Genomic DNA, 17,839 nt, shown 5'->3' with positions numbered 1-17,839 from the left:
GCACCTCATAAACCTTAGAGTTCCTTGATTTGCATAACCCTCTGCCTCTGTCTTCACATGACTTTCTCCTTGTGTTTCAAATCTCCCCCTTTCCTATAAGGACGACAGTCGTTGGATTTGGGGCCCATACTAAATCCAGGATGATCTTATCCTGAGATCCTTAAATCTGCAAAGACTCTATCTGCAAATATGCTCTCATCCACACGTACAACAGGTTAGGACCTGGGCATACTTCTGGGGGACACTATTAAACCCACCACAGATGATCAAAAGGTCTGCCGAGTTAGCAATAAGTTGCTGGCCAATTCCTAAGAAATACAGATAGAAGTTGTTGCTGAGTACTAAGTTTGTGGTAAGAAAAAAATAAATAAAAAGCCCTAAAAATAAACTATATGGAAGAATAAATGTAAGCATTGTTTTCAAATTAACTTGGAGACCATACCAATTTTAATCGCTCATCTTTATTGATAAAATAGGTTCCTAGTAGTACATATTCTCAGACATAAATTTAAGGTTCTGCTTAAAAAAAAAAAAGTATGGGATAGAACACGGTTGCTATATAATAACATAAATGTCTTTAAACACCAAGTTCTTAAAATAATATCCAAGTAAGAAGATGAAGAATAAATTAACTCAACTTATTTGTTTACAAAAATAATTATTTATCAAGTAATGTTTTATAATAGAGCTGCCCCAATGAATTGCCTCAGACTTACTCTCAATTGTGTAGCTTATTTCAATTCTGACTTGGGATAAAAAACTCTACGAATGAATGTGCCATCAAATTAAAGGATATTTTCCCCAAAACCAATAGAAAAGTTTAAAAATAAAAATTGTCACTTGTTTATCAAATAACAATTAAGGCCTCTGAATGAGAAAAGAAATCTATTTAATGTTTGGGCCATTAGCCCTTTTCTATTTCAGTCAGTCCCATCAACCCCACTTACCCCAAACTTAAGATAAAAATTTCCAAAGTGAAAAGTAGTTTTGAATTTTACCAATATATGAAATTATACATAAAAGTTACCATGTAAATATTACTTTAACAAATTATATACTCCAAAGTAGAATTTTCTATTGTGCTATTTTTAATATATGTTTAATATAAATGAGTATGGTATATTTAATAATCATATTTGACACTCTTACCTTTTCTTCTATAATCACGACAGAATATGAAATATTTAGATTTCAACTGATGTTAAAGCACATTTCTATTTCTAGCAGCTTTTAAAAATTTATATACTGGATATATATTCTGTAAAAAATAAAACAAATACTTATAAATCCAGATTTCCCCCTCACCACCCCCCAGCCCTTTGACTGAAAGGTTACAAGAAACATCTTATAGGTTATGAGAACCAGATGGAACTTAAGAATAGATCTAGAAAAAAATTTTTTTTAAATTTTAACTTACTGTTTCTATATGTCTTAAGCGTAATTACTTAAGAAAAAAAAAAAGGTTTTGAGGCAGAGGAATTCCCAATTTACTTTGAAATTACCATACTTATCTTGCTATATCAAACATTTCAACTGTTAGCTAAATGAGCTACATAATATCCTTAAAGATCAACCAGAGAAGAGAAAAATCTCATCTTCATTACTGATTAGAACCAAAACTTATTCTTTCAAAGAAGTAGTTTAACCTACTAAATATGTCTCTTATAAGCTCTTCTTTCTTAGAAAGTAGTATTCCTTCTCTTTCATCCCTGAAATATTTCATATACTTAAGCAAATCATGGACAATTGTTAGCTCAGTATTAATTAGGATAAATTAGCTAAAATTAAATTCCCTCTTTTAGTTATGGTGCATATAAAACATTCCTAAGTCTTTCAAACTGAACTTTCTTTGACAAAAATTTAAATTAATGAGAAGGTAGATAGGCAATCATTAAAGCTGAAGTCTCATGGTACATAAGCTATTTGTTAGCTTTCACCATATAGGGAGGATATAATTTAGTATGACGATTTTCCATTCACAATACTGTGGCAAAATTTGTACTTTAAAATTGGGATGTTTCTATTAATTCCCAGACATTTGTTGGGGATATTCATGTTTATCCAAGTGTCAACCAGAAAGCCAACAGCACTGCTGAAAGCTCTTGATACATTCAGCAGTCACTGTGAAAATCTTTAACTTGTTCACCAATTAATTAACAAAGGCTTAGCTTCTCTTTTTCAATTATAGTTTGGAATAACATCTATGACCATTAACTATGCATTTTCTTGTTGCTATCTTTTAAAAATGTCATTGCCAGTGCACTGTACGTATTATAAAAAAATAAAACAAAGGGCAGCTTGAGATGGATTTTTCTGTTAATTCATTCACAGACTTAAAAGCTCTTCAGCTCTTCCTCAGACTCAGGTCACTATTGGTCACTAATGCTGACAAAGATGTACTTTCCGACACATCATCTTTTCTAAGATTCAAAAATGATTCTCGAGTTATTTGAAGGATCTCTCTCAAGCCTTTATTTTCTTGCTATAAGAAAAGCACAAAAACAAAGAAGCAGTCACCAAGCTGGCTACAAGAGTACAAACATCTTAAGAAAAGCCAAACATATGAAGGTATGATAAATAAAAAGCAAGTACTGTAATTGGCAGAAATGTATTAAATGATATATGCAGCTGAAGTTGACAACCTGAATCCAGAGAACACTTTTTTAAAGAGGTAGGAATCATGTATTCAATGTCTTCCACCACTGAAAAGCCTTTTTATTTATGCAGCTGTAACTGTAGACAGAACCTCAGAAACAGCCTTATTTTATAATCACAGTATAGAAAATCACAGTAAGAAAATAACACCTAGATTTATATTTGTGTAAACTCAGAAAGTCTGAATAATACCCTGGGGCTAAAAGGTCTCAGTACTTTAGTAATTTTATTATTTCCCATGATAGCATGGAATGCTATCCCTCACTGGAATTTAACAGCAGCAGGGCTGGCTGAATAGATTGTGATATTTTTTAAGAAGGAAAGTTACGTGACCAAATCTAGCACTGGTAAACAACTTTGCCTTCTTCTTCTAGATTAGTTACTGCAAGAAATTTTTAGACATCTAAAAATAACTCTCATAATTTATTCTCTACTGCTTTGTCTTAGGTCTTACTTTCTAAGTTTCAATGGTATAAAGCAGAGATCAGCAAACTATGGCCTGGCTTGAGGCCTGTTATTGTAAATTAAACTTTACTGGAACACAGTTGAGTCCAATCTTATTTATTGTGTGTACAGCTGCTTTTTCATTACAATGCCAGAGGTGAGTAGCTACAACAGAGATCGCCTGTTTGCAAAGTTTAAAAGATTTACTATCTGGCCTTTTACTGACAAAGTTTGCTTACCTTTGTTATAAAGAATGAGAGAACTTTGTATACTTAGAGAAATCATTTTTGGCCCTCTATAACCAATTTCTCCACTATGATTTCAAAATAAAGGTTTTAAAAGTATAAAGGTCTACTCTACTGATTTCAGTTATTCAACAATGACTTGTGCTTTTGCTACCACAAAATAAAGGACAGATGCGATAAAAGCTTTTATACTCCCCAGAAAAATACAAGTGGCCAAAGAATATGATTTGTGGACTGAAAACATTTCTCCCTGCATCACTGTGATCTCTAATAAAATAAAGATATTAAAAAAATTACTAAGCTGAAGAAGTATATTCACCTAATAACAGAAGAGACAGGATCAAAAAAAAAAAATCAATTTTCTCAATTACTGGTATAAGTTTACTATTGATCCTAGACTCTTGCATTACTATATAAATGGTCTTGCATTATACACCCATATAACCAGTATCCAGATTAGGAAAAAGAACATTACTAGTATCCCAGAAAGTGTGTGTGTATATATATATACATATATATATATATATATATACGTATTTTTTTTTTAAGATTTTTTTGGGACCATTTTTAAAGTCTTTATTGAATTTGTTACAATATTGCTTATGTTTTTTTTATGTTTTGGTTCTTTTGGCCACAAGGCATGTGGGATCTTAGCTCCCTGACCAGGGATCAAACCCGCACCCCCTGCATGGAAGGTGAAGTCTGAACCACTAGACTGCCAGGGAAGTCCCCAGAAAGTATATATTTTAAAGTGGGATATATTTTCTGGCATAAATCTTTGTATGGACAGTTTTCACCTACATGTGCAATTTAAAACTTACCTCAAGTTGAAATATTCGTTCCTGTTCCCTGCAACCCTGTTGCTCGTCAATTTCAATGGCTTTCCTCATTACTGCTGCCATTTCAGTTATCTGGTCAACATGTGCTTGTAACTCCTGAAAAAAAAGAGATGGAAGTTGTGAATCAGTGATATACTTTTTTAAAATTTTTGGATCCTCCCCTTTTTATAAAATCTGCATTGCCACTTAATATGAATGTAATATCTTAACATTGCCGTTTAACATAAATGTAATATATCAAACAGATATTTACAAGAAAGTTGACTGACCATGAATGTGCTTTTGAAGTCAGATTTCTGTTAGGACTAGGATTAAGGATAAGCAGCACAATATATCTAAACCCACAAACAGGAAAAATACTCATTTCACTGTCCTCTCACCACAAATGATCAGCAACTTTTTTCTGCACCTACACACCCCATTGACCAAAGTAATGGGAAAGATAAGCATTCAATCTCTTTTCCTCCCTGAAGTCTTCATGATTTAAAAATATTTTCTGTATTTTCCATGCCTAAAAATTCATCTCAATTCAATCCAGAACATTTTCTAGATTATATTCCTCATTGAGAGCAGGAACTGTATATTGCTTATATCTGCCTATTATTTAACATTAGGTACATAATAGATAATATGTATTGAGTAAAATGAACAGAGTTCTGCTTTTAAGTATTGAATATTAAATGGCCTTCTGTGCAAACTGTTCAAAATATAATTTTAGTATAAAATAGACATCCACATTTGTTTGGCACAGCAAGTAGCATAAATTTCTTCCAATCTCACTCTCTTATTCTTTTTTGCACACCTATGATGAGCCAGGCACTGTGCTAGGTGACAAGAATATGAAGCCTGTTAAGAAATGTTCCCTGATTTCAAGGAGCTTACAGTCAATGAAACAGACAGACAAAAGGTTTATAATCAACAGAAACATGAGAATAATACTTTTTTAAATGAACAACTTCTATAGACCATTGTTCACTAGCAATTGAGGGTCATTTTGTTATACTAAGGACAAAACTTAAATATAAAAGTTAATAGCTCCCCAAATAAACATTAAGTCTCTTAAATAGTTGTATATACTCTGTTTGTAAAAAGGATTTGAACGAGACCCCCCAAAACTTACAAAACTAGTAAACTATGGAAGGAATGTAATAGAGAACAAATAGGAATATCTTTAGCAAACCACACATTTAATATCTTCTTAACCAACAAATATACAGATCCTTATATTATTTTAACACAATCTATACAAAGCTAGTACGCAGGAAGAAGGCAAAATAAAAGATTACGCTGTCCAGTATGGCACTATTTAAATTTAAGTTACCTGAAGTCAAATACAATTTTAAGAAATTAACAATTCAGCCCCTCAGTTGCACTAGTCACACATCAAGTACTTAATAGCCACATGTGGCTGGCTGGTGGCTTCCATATTGAACAGCATAGATAAAGAACATTTCCATCATTGCAGGAAGTTCTATTGGACAGCTCTGGATTAAATTATGATAGCAAGAATGATATCAAGACAAACATCTATCATATTCTGTAGTAGTTTAAAAAAAATGATTACAATCCCTCCCACTGTAAAGGGAGCCTAATGTTTAAAAGCAAGTTAAGTATAGATAACTGCAGCAGCAAACTGAATAAGGGTAATGAGTAAAAATTTTGAATACCAACAGCTTTCTCAGTTTATGATTTGGTGTCTTATGGCACTGACCTAGGTTAAACAACTACAAGGAAGCAGATAATTACTTGCCTTTAAAACGAAAGAAAACAAGAAACTACTAATTTTTTCAGGACAGTCTGTTTTAATAAAATCATCGTAAGAAAAAAACCCCAATACTTCAAACAGAAGTGTATTTTTATAGGTCTGGTTCCTGGATGGTTCACTTATTACAATAAAATCTTCAGGGAAGTGTCATGGATCTCTTAATAGGCACAAGAAGGCAAGACCTGTGCTTTCAAAACTGTCTTAAAGGCAAGAAGTGCCTTTATTTAGCAACATAAACCCTGCACTGTCTTGAAATGCCTTTCAAGAATAAAAGGCAGTTAAAACACAATAGACACAATGGAGAGGGTACTACTATACTTAATAACACCTAAACAAAAGCAATTTTATTTTATTGTGAACTCAAACTAAAGGACTAAAACTATCGAAAATCTGAATTGAAACAGTTCATTTAACAGTTTAATTGAACAAAATTTTTAGAAAATCAGATTAAAATTATTACCAAGAAAACATCTTTGATGTCCAGCAAGAGGATGACCGTTTGAAGCTTACTAAAATTTTGCATCTATAGCTAACAAGAACAATAACATGAAAGTCTGGCCCAAAGAACCTTTAAAGCCTGCAATTATCTAACAGGCTATGTATAATACAATACACAGAGAACTGATGACAGACTTAAAGTTTCTATACTGAGTATTTTTGCAAGGCTATGAAAAGCACAGCGTTTTTAAAAGCAATTTCATTTATTTGCTGATTTAATTTGGGAGGAGAATTCAATGTAAAAGAACTTTTTAAATGGACCCCTCCCCCTTCCATCCACACCCCAAAAGCTGACTGTTTTATTTAGTGTACATTCTGATTTGCTTCCAAGTGCCTCCTCTGCAGTCCATGTTGAGGTGCTTCAAGGATGTGTCGAGATGCATCAAGGAAGAATCCTTCGGAGTTGTTACGATGCACCATGTCAATCTGTAGTACAGAGTCATTATAATGTTAATACGGATAATATCCGTAATTTAAAAACTGAATGAGTGTTAGTTCATGCGTGTTAGCCAACTGTTTGAAATGTTTGTTTTTTTAAGATTTCCAAAAAGGTAGCAGTTCAAAAATAATGTAAAAATGAGTATTTGAATGAAAATGAGTTCTCCTCAAACTTTTTATTGGTTTTTAAATAAATGTGTGCTCAAAAACTTCTAGGTGAGGACAAAATTCTATGTTACAGTAGTCTCAAAAGGGTCTCTTACTCCAAAATGCTGTTACGTGTAACTTTGTTTATTACCCCTAAATGTGTTATAAAATTATTTTTGTGTTTAGGCATATCAGAGCACTAGTACCTAAACATATCTTGGAAGCTCATAGTTATCATACAAGTTTCTCTGCTCACCCACTTCTGCTTGTTGACCCCAATAATTAATTCAAGGCTAGATTTAGATGGATTTGCTACCTTTCCTTGCCACTTTCCCAGATTCTCCTCATGAGAACCAATCTTGCTTCCTCTAGTATTCCAGTAATAATTCAGATCTCTATTTTAGGATTCATCACATCTTACCTTATATTAGATAATCATGTTTGTGTCTGTATCTCCCAATACACTGAAAGCTTCTATGGTAGAGTAATAAACTTATTCATTCATCTTATTATTAATAATAACTAAGCCAGTGCAAGTGTTAATAAATATCTGTTTGAATCAAAGTGTCTCCTTTTTGGGAAAAATCAAAATCACAAACATTAATATGTATTAGTTAGAATTAATAACAAGTAACTGAACTGTCATTTCATGGAAGGCAAGAATCAGCACTTAGATGAAGAATTCAACTGACATAATTGAAAAAGGATGATTTACAGCTATCTTAAGAAATGTTTAACTTTGCTAATTAATAAAACAGCTGTGATGAGTGGTAAACTCTAATGTGTTTTAGAAAACATTTGCTTCTGACATAGCTGGTACCACAAGAGACTAGCTAGCTTCAGTATCTTATTCTCAAGCACTAGTTTGCCAGAGCATTCTCTTTGGATCTTAAAAAATTTGTTAAGTTGTTAAACATAAGGGCCTTTTGGAATGTCTCAAGATTATACTTATCTTACCAATAATTTTAAGTCAGTTCATATTTGTACCTTAAAAAGACCTCTTAAATTATATATTTAAAATTAAATTTTTTATAATGATCTCATTAACAATAGATACAGTTTATAGTCAAAAGATTGCCATTTAACTATCCAAGGTTTCCTTTTGGATAGGAGATGAATAGCGTAATTAGATAATATTAAAGCCACATTTATTTTTATTATTTTACTATTTGACACAAGAGCTGTCTATTACTAACTTCCTTAATATGTAGAGTTGAATTTACATATTAAAGCAATTCACTAGGTATTTAATTTTAATAGAATTCATAATTTAAAAATACCTACAAGCACCAAGATGGAAGAAATATAACATTTTAAGGAATCTAAAAAGTGTTTCAATAATCGAGAAAGATAAAAATGTTATATGAATATTTCTTAAATAATATTAGTTATGACTAATAGTTAGTTCACCATTATCCAATACAGATAATGGCCTAGTAGTCACAATCTATTCTAATATTTTTATTTCACACCAGCAGTTAAAAATCAGTTTAAAATAAAACATAAACAGAAAAGGACTATTCTACCTGTTTTCAAAACAGGTGCTAGCAAACACAGGGATCAGAATGAGTATGACGAACAGCAGGAAAAACACTAATTTCTAACCAGTTCAGCTCTGTCTCTAGAAATGATATTAAGTGATATGTGATGGAGGAGGGGGTGGGGAGGCAATATATTTTATATATATATAAATATATACATATATTTGATATATATATATTTCCTCTCCCCCCCCACCATGGCACTTCCATTAATAATCAGGAGTATCTATAGTCTGGATGAATTAACCTCATTCAGAAAATAGTCTTAAGAAAAACAAATCTACCTTTAGCTGTTTTCAGATTTTTCAAAAAGTTTTAAGCATTTAATTTTCGTTTTTGCAAGAGATATCAATACACAAATTAAAAGAAGTATTTCTTACAAGCAGATAACCTTATAAAAATAATTTTGAATTGAACAGACTTACCTTTATTTCCCAAATAAAGTTTACTTTTTAATATATATTAAAGCTACTAGGGAAGAATGGGAGTTAGAAGAGTAAATCAAACAGAAAATGACACATAACATGACAAAAATAAGGAGAAGAAAATGTCAAAAAGAGAAGTATTCAATATCATGTAAGTAAGATTCCACTGTTTTTTTAAAAATCTGAACACAAGTTAACCAACTGTCCTTCTCTTCTATTTCAAATTATATTTACAGAAAGGATTACCTTGGTGTGCTGCTCTTTTAACTTCATTATTATCCCTGGATCATCTTTTTTGCTAGCCATTAGCAATCTAAACATTTGCTCTCGATACTTGCTCATTATAAGTTCCAAGGCAGACTGATGTTCTTCCAGGGATGTACGTAATTCTATCAAAAACAACAGTATATTTTATTCAAACTTGAGTTCAGGATGTACAAAGTATTCTCTTCCACATTACATTTATCAAAAAAGCAATTTATAACAGGGGTATTTTAAAAAGAAAACATGAGGTACAAAAATCTAGCCACATGGAAATAAAGGATACCAAATGGAGTCCTTTATTAGTTCTCAAAATGACCATTTTAAACTCATTTTTTGAGAAATCATTTTAACAAATATTTACTGAACAGGAATTAAGTATCAGATCATGCTCTATATTAGGAATACCAAAAGGCTATAAAGCTCAGAGTCTAGTGGAGAAAACAAAACATAAATAATTATAATACAATGTGATAAGTGTAGAGTGGAGCTCTATCCAAATACATATAGAAAGCCTGTGAGGAAAAATTGGTGAAAGCTTCACAGAAGTATAGTACTGAGATCAACTTGCATTCCTTGAAATGAAAAATAAATGACAGGGCATTCTAAGCAGGGAGGCATGAAACTGGATGGTGTGTTTGGGAAATCGCTCAGGGTGACAAGAGCAAAGGTTTCATGGAGAAGAGAAGTATGGGAAGAATACAAAAAAAGCTTGGAGTCGACTTTGAAGGCCTCTGGATAAAGAAATAGTACACAATGAAGGTTCTTAAGCAGAAGAATAACATGATCAGATATATTTTTGAAAAATCAATCTGATGCCTGTGTTGAAGATGGATTGGAGGGAAAAGACACTGAAATCAGGGAGACCAATGAGGACAGTTCAGGCAAGAGACTATGAACACCTAAGCTGTGGGCCAAAGTGGTGGGACTGCAGAGAATGACACTGAGTTGTTTCATAGGTAATGACAATGGTGCAAACTGGATATTGAGGGTGAGAGTCTAAGATCCAAGTAAGGTAGACATTCATATGTAGGACAGGATAAAGAGCAATAAATATCCTCTCTATCTGGGGAGCTACCTTGATCACACGCCTCTTAATCACCACGTCAGAGCCTTTTGCCCTCAGCTGTCTATGGTTCTGGTTCTGCGTGGGCTCCAACTGACTTCACATGGGAGCAATCTGACTTCAGGCTTCTGCCTGGCTTCCGGCTAGCACCGTGCACCTCTGCCTTCACCCTTGAGTTACATAGCACAAATGAAACTGCCTTTCACAGCTAAGCTAAAAAAGTTTTATTACTCAGTACTGAGAGTACTGGCTGACACAAGGGAGGAGATGTAGAGTGTCAGGTCCATTAAAAATATTCTATCTTAATCCTCATCCAAATCTGAGAAGAGGATATTATCCATTCCATCATCTGGATGGAGAAACTGAGACTCTGCAAAGGATAAAATATTTCTCCAATTTAATAAAATTCAACTATAAAAAGAGTGACGAGTGACCCAGCAAAAACAAAAAATAGACGTGTGATAGCAGCAAGAATGGAGAAGAACTGAAGACGGAGTGAGTCAGGAAATGTGTAGGTATGGCTGCTAGTCCTTGGGTGCCTCAACATTCCTTGTTGTTTCCTTCCACACTCCTGAAATAGTGCCTTCACTGCCTTTTCCTCAAAGTCCCAGCTAAGCATGCTGTTTCCTAGTGGAACCCTAAATAATACAGCAGCCGTGTGGTTGACAGGGTCTTGGTGCTCGGGCCTGGTGTCAAGTGGGAGAGCTGAGTTTAGCTGGGAGAGCTGAGTTCAGGACACTGGACCACCAGAGACCTCCCAGCCCCACGTAATATCAATCAGCAAGAGCTCTCCCAGAGATCTCCATCTCAACGCTAAGACCCAGCTCCACCCAACAGCCAGCAAGCTCCAGTGCTGCACGCCCCATGCCAAACAACTAACAAGACAGGAACACAACCCCACCATTAGCAGAGAGGCAGCCTAAAATCATACTAAGTTCACAGACATCCCAAAACACAGCACCAGACATAGCCCTGCCCACCAGGAAGACAAGATCCAGCCCCACCTACCAGAACACAGGCACCAGTCCCCTCCACCAGGAAGCCTACAAAACCCACTGAACGAACCTCACCCACTGGGGGCAGACACCAGAAACAACAGGAACTATGAACCTCAGCCTGCGAAAAGGAGACCCCAAACACAGTAAGTTAAACAAAATGAGAAGACAGAGAAATATGCAGCAGAAGAAGAAGCAAGGTAAAAACCCACCAGACCAAACAAATGAAGAGGAAATAGGCACTCTACCTGAAAGAGAATTCAGAGTAATGATAGTAAAAATGATCCAAAATCTTGGAAATAGAATGGAGAAAATACAAGAAATGTTTAACAAGGACCTGGAAGAACTAAAGAGCAAACAAACAATGATGAGCAACACAATAAATGAAATTAAAAATTCTCTGGAAGGAATCAATAGCAGAATAACTGAGACAGGAGAACAGATAAGTGACCCGGAAAATAAAATAGTGGAAATAACTACCGCAGAGCAGAATAAAGAAGAAAGAATGAAAAGAATTGAGGACAATCTCAGAGACCTCTGGGACAACATTAAACACAACAACATTCAAATTATAGGGGTCCCAGAAGAAGAAGAGAAAAAGAAAGAGTCTGAGAAAAGATTTGAAGAGATTATGGCTGAAAACATTCCTAACATGGGAAAGGAAATAGTCAATCAAGACCAGGAAGTGCAGAGAGTCCCATACAGGATAAATCCAAGAAGAAACATGCCAAGACACATATTAATCAAGCCATCAAAAATTAAATACAAAGAAAAAATATTAAAAGCAGCAAGGGAAAAGCAACAAATAACATACAAGGGAATCCCCATAAGGTTAACAGCTGATCCTTCAGCAGAAACCCTGCAAGCCAGAAGGGAGTGGCAGGACATATTTAAACTGAAGAAAGGGAAAAACCTACAACCAAGATTACTCTACCCAGCAAGGATCTCATTCAGATTCGACAGAGAACTTAAAGCCTTTACAGACAAGCAAAAGCTAAGAGAATTCAGCATCACCAAACCAGCTTTACAACAAATGCTAAAGGAACTTCTCTAGGCAGGAAACACAAGAGAAGGAAAAGACCTCCAATAACAAACCCAAAACAATTAAGAAAATGGTAATAAGAACATACATATCGATAATTACCTTAAGTGTAAATGGATTAAATGCTGCAACCAAAAGACATACACTGGCAGAATGGATACAAAAACAAGACCCGTATATATGCTGTCTACAAGAGACCCACTTCAGACCTAGGGACACATACAGACTGATGTGTACTGAGGGGATGGAAAAAGATATTGCATGCAAATGGAAATCAAAAGAAAGCTGGAGTAGCAATTCTCATATCAGACAAAATAGACTTTAAAATAAAGACTATTACAAGAGACAAAGAAGGACATCACATAATGATCAAGGGATCAATCCAAGAAGAAGATGTAACAACTGTAAATATTTATGCACCCAATATAGGAGCACCTCAATACATAAGGCAAATGCTAACAGCCATAAAAGGGGAAATCGACAGTAACACAATAATAGTACGGGACTTTAACACCGCACTTTCACCAATGGACAGATCATCCAAAATGAAAATAAATAAGGAAACACAAGCTTTAAATGACACATTAAACAAGATGGACTTAATTGATATTTATAGGACATTCCATCCAAAAACAACAGAATACACGTTCTTCTCAAGTGTTCATGGAACATTCTCCAGGACAGACCGTATCTAGGGTCACAAATCAAGCCTTGGTAAAATTAAGAAAACTGAAGTCATATCAAGTATCTTTTCCGATCATAACACTATTAGACTAGATACTGATTACAGGAAAAAAACTGTAAAAAATACAAACACATGGGGGCAAAACAATACGCTATAAATAACCAAGAGATCCCTAAAGAAATCAAAAAGGAAATTAAAAATTACCTAGAAACAAATGACAATGAAAATATGATGACCCAAAACCTATGGGATGCAGCAAAAGCAGTTCTAAGAGGGAAGTTTACAGCAATACAATCCTACCTCAAGAAACAAGAAAAATCTCAAATAAGCAACCTAACCTTACAACGAAAGCAATTAGAGAAAGAAGAACAAAACCCCCCCCAAAGTTGGCAGAAGGAAAGAAATCATAAGGATCAGATCAGAAATAAATGAAAAAGAAATGAAGGAAACAATAGCAAAGATCAATACAACTAAAAGCTGGTTCTTAAAGAAGGTAAACAAAATTGATAAACCATTAGCCAGACTCATCAAGAAAAAAATGGAGAAGACTCAAATCAACAAAATTAGAAATGAAAACGGAGAAGTAACAACTGACACTGCAGAAATACAAAGGATCATCAGAGATTACTACAAGCAACTCTATGCCAATAAAATGGACAACCTGGAAGAAATGGACAGATTATTAGAAAAGCACAACCTTCCGAGACTGAACCAGGAAGAAATAGAAAATATAAACAGATCAATCACAAGCACTGAAATTGAAACTCTGATCAAAAATCTTCCAACAAACAAAAGCCCAGGACCAGATGGCTTCACAGGCGAATTCTAGCCAACATTTAGAGACGAGCTAACACCTATGCTTCTCAAACTCTTCCAAAATATAACAGAGGGAGGAACACTCCCAAACTCATTCTACGAGGCCACCATCACCCTAATACCAAAGCCAGACAAAGATGTCACAAAAAAAGAAAACTGCAGGCCAATATCACTGATGAACATATATGCAAAAATCCTCAACAAAATACTAGCAAACAGAATCCAACAGCACATTAAAAGGATAATACACCATGATCAAGTGGGGTTTATCCCAGGAATGTAAGGATTCTTCAATATATGCAAATCAATGTGATATACCATATTAACAAATTGAAGGAGAAAAACCATATGATCATCTCAACAGATGCAGAAAAACCTTTCGACAAAATTCAACACCCATTTATGATAAAAACTCTCCAGAAAGTAGGCATAGAGGGAACCTACCTCAACATAATAAAGGCCATATATGACAAACCCACAGCCAATATCGTTCTCAGTGGTGAAAACTGAAACCATTTCTACTAAGATCAGGAACAAGACAATGTTGCCCACTCTCACCACTATTATTCAACATAGTTTTGCAAGTTTTAGCTACAGCAATCAGACAAGAAAAAGGAATCTAAATCGAAAAAGAAGTAAAACTGTCACTGTTTGCAGATGACATGATACTATACATAGAGAATCCTACAGACGCTCTCAGAAAACTACTAGAGCTAATCAATGAATGTGGTAAAGTGGCAGGATACAAAATTAATGCACAGAAATCTCTTACATTCCTATACACTAATGATGAAAAATCTGAAACAGAAATTAAGGAAACACTCCCATTCACCATTGCAACAAAAAGAATAAAATACCTAGGACTAAACCCACCTAAGGAGACAAAAGACCTGTATGCAGAAAACTATAAGACACTGATGAAAGAAATTAAATATGATACAAACAGATGGAAAGATATACCATGTTCCTGGATTGGAAGAATCAACATTGTGAAAATGACCATACTACCCAAAGCTATCTACAGATTCAAAGCAATCCCTACCAAACTACCAAAGGCATTTTTCACAGAACTAGAACAAAAAATTTCACTATTTCTATGGAAACACAAAAGACCTCAAATAGCCAAAGCAATCTTGAGAAAGAAAAACGGAGCTGGAGGAATCAGGCGCCCGGACTTCAGACTATACTACAAAGCTACAGTAATGAAGACAGTATGGCACTGGCACAAAAACAGAAATATAGATCAATGGAACAGGATAGAAAGCCAAGAGATAAACCCACGCACATATGGTCACCTTATCTTTGATAAAGGAGGCAAGAATATACAATGGAGAAAAGACAGCCTCTTCAATAAGTGGTGCTGCGGCAACTGGACAGCTACATGTAAAAGAATGAAATTAGAATACTCCCTAACAGCATACACAAAAATAAACTCAAAATGGATTAAAGACCTAAATGTAAGGCCAGACACTATCAAACTCTCAGAGGAAAACATAGGCTGAACACTCTGACATAAATCACAGCAAGATCCTTTTTGACCCACCTCCTAGAGTAATGGAAATAAAAACAAAAATAAACAAATGGGACCTAATGAACCTTAAAAGCTTTTGCACAGCAAAGGAAACCATAAACAAGATGAAAAGACAACCCTCAGAATGGGAGAAAATATTTGCAAATGAAGCAACTGACAAAGGATTAATCTCCAAAATTTACAAGCAGCTCATGCAGCTCAATATGAAAAAAACAAACAACCCAATCCAAAAATGGGTGGAAGACCTAAACAGACATTTCTCCAAAGAAGACACACAGATTGCCAACAAACACATGAAAGGATGCTCAACATCACTAACCATTAGAGAAATGCAAATCAAAACTACAATGACGTGTTACCTCAGACCGGTCAGAACTGCCATCATCAAAAAATCTACAAACAATAAATGCTGGAGAGGGTGTGGAGAAAAGGGAACCCTCTTGCACTGTTGGTGGGAATGTAAATTGATACAGCCACTATGGAGAACAGTATGGAGTTTCCTTAAAAACCTAAAAATAAAACTACCATACGACCCAGCAATCCCACTACTGGGCATATACCCTGAGAACCATAATTCAAAAAGAGTCATAAACCACAATGTTCATTGCAGAACTATTTACAACAGCCAGGACATGGAAGCAACCTCAGTGTCCAATGACAGATGAACAGATAAAGAAGATGTGGCACGTATATACAATGGAATATCACTCAGCCATAAGAAGAAACGAAACTGAGTTATTTGTAGTGAGGTGGATGGACCTAGAGTCTGGCACACAGAGTGAAGTAAGTCAGAAAGAGAAAAACAAATACCGTATGCTAACACAGATGTATGGAATCTAAAAAAAAAAAAAGTGGTTCTGACGAACCTAGGGGCAGTACAGGAATAAAGACGCAGACGTAGAGGATGGACTTGAGGACATGGGGAAGGGGAAGGGGAAGCTGGGATGAAGTGAGAGAGTGGCATTGACATATATACACTACCAAATGTAAAACATATCTAGTGGGAAGCAGCTGCATAGTACAGGGAGATCAGCTTGGTGCTTTGTGACCACCTAGAGGGGTGGGAGGGAGATGCAAAAGGGAGGGGTTATGGGGATATATGTATATGTATAGCTGATTCACTGTTATACAGCAGAAACTAACACAACATTGTAAAGCAATTATACTCCAATGAAGATGTTTTAAAAAAAAAGAGCAATAAGTACGATTTAGGCATAATGGACTAGAAATGTCAAAAAGTAACTTTAACTGGCTATTTTCCCATTTTATTTTATTTATTGTTTTTTTGACCACGCCGCACAGGTTGCAGAATCTTAGTTCCCCAACCAGGTACTGATCCCGGGGCCACGGCAGTGAAAGTGTGGAGTCATAACTGCTGGACCACCAGGGAATTCCCTATTTTGCCATTTTAAAAAATATTAATTGGTCCCAAGTTGATAGTACAATTGCAGATTAAAGCTCTCTTTTGATTTGCTATACACAGTGATAATATAGCTTGCCTTTGTTCTCTTGTTGCAGTTCTCTGATTTGTCTGTTTTCTTGCTGGATTCCCATAACTAATGTGGACCGTGGCCGATGTCTTGCAACTTCATTAAGTTCTTGAATTTCTTCTTGATACTAATGAAAAGATTTTTATTACAATGTAAGAGAAAATATTTGAAAATATGTATCTGATATATATATATATATACACACACACACACACACACATATATGTATATTTGATAAAGAACCCTTACAACTCAACAATAAAAGGAAAAATAAGTCAATTTAAAAACGGGCAAACAAGTAAGTTCTGAGGATGTAATGTACATCATGGTGTCTAGAGATAACAATACTGTATTATATACTTGGAAGTTGCCAAGAGAATACATCTTAAATGTATACACACACACACACACACACACACACACACACACACATCGGTAATTATGTGAGGTGACGGAGGTATTAACTAACCTCATTGTGGTAGGTAATCTTTTCACAATATATACATATATCAATATATATTGTACACCTTAAACTTACACAATGTTGTATGTCAAGTATATCTCAGTAAAGCTGGAAAAAAATGGGTAAAGGATTTGAAGAGACATTTCTCTAAAGAAAATACACAAATGGCCAATAAACACATGAAAGATGCTTAACATCATTAGTCATTCAGGAAATACAATTCAGTGTAACAAGGAGATACCACTTCACAACCACTAGGATGAGCTTAATCAAAAAGCAAGTAATAACAAGTGTTGGAGAGGATATGGAGAAATCGCTCTCATGTACGGTTCATGGGAATGTAAAATGATGTGCCTGCTTTGGAAAACAGTCAGGCCGATGCTCTAAAAGTTAAACGTAGAGTTATAAGACCCATCCATTCTAACTGAACTAGGTATATACCCAAGAAAATTGAAAACATATGTCCACATAGAAACTTACACAAAAGTATTCA

The 17,839-nt window shown here is 34.8% G+C and overlaps 1 protein-coding gene across 2 annotated transcripts in view; it reads right to left on the bottom strand.

Annotated features, from left to right (window-relative positions):
• Nucleotides 1-486: 486 nt before the first annotated feature.
• FGFR1OP2 (FGFR1 oncogene partner 2) overlaps nucleotides 487-17,839 on the bottom strand; it is a 32,085-nt gene continuing 14,732 nt past the window's right edge. Inside the window, exons 3-7 of one of the 2 annotated variants that reach the window (XM_068561614.1) lie at nucleotides 16,893-17,010; nucleotides 9,244-9,386; nucleotides 6,759-6,872; nucleotides 4,166-4,279; nucleotides 487-2,482 (exon numbers count right to left, since the gene is read on the bottom strand). In XM_068561614.1, the coding sequence (XP_068417715.1) occupies nucleotides 2,345-2,482; nucleotides 4,166-4,279; nucleotides 6,759-6,872; nucleotides 9,244-9,386; nucleotides 16,893-17,010 (627 nt within the window). In that variant the 3' untranslated portion in view covers nucleotides 487-2,344. The remainder of the gene's footprint in view (nucleotides 2,483-4,165; nucleotides 4,280-6,758; nucleotides 6,873-9,243; nucleotides 9,387-16,892; nucleotides 17,011-17,839) is intronic. The other variant, XM_068561615.1, reaches the window with a different exon arrangement.

Source organism: Eschrichtius robustus, chromosome 13 (genome assembly GCF_028021215.1).
Source record: "Eschrichtius robustus isolate mEscRob2 chromosome 13, mEscRob2.pri, whole genome shotgun sequence".
In the NCBI taxonomy this organism is placed as follows: Eukaryota; Metazoa; Chordata; class Mammalia; order Artiodactyla; family Eschrichtiidae; genus Eschrichtius; species Eschrichtius robustus.
The sequence above is the reverse complement of the archived record's forward strand: the minus strand, read 5'-3'. Positions and strand labels throughout refer to the sequence as shown.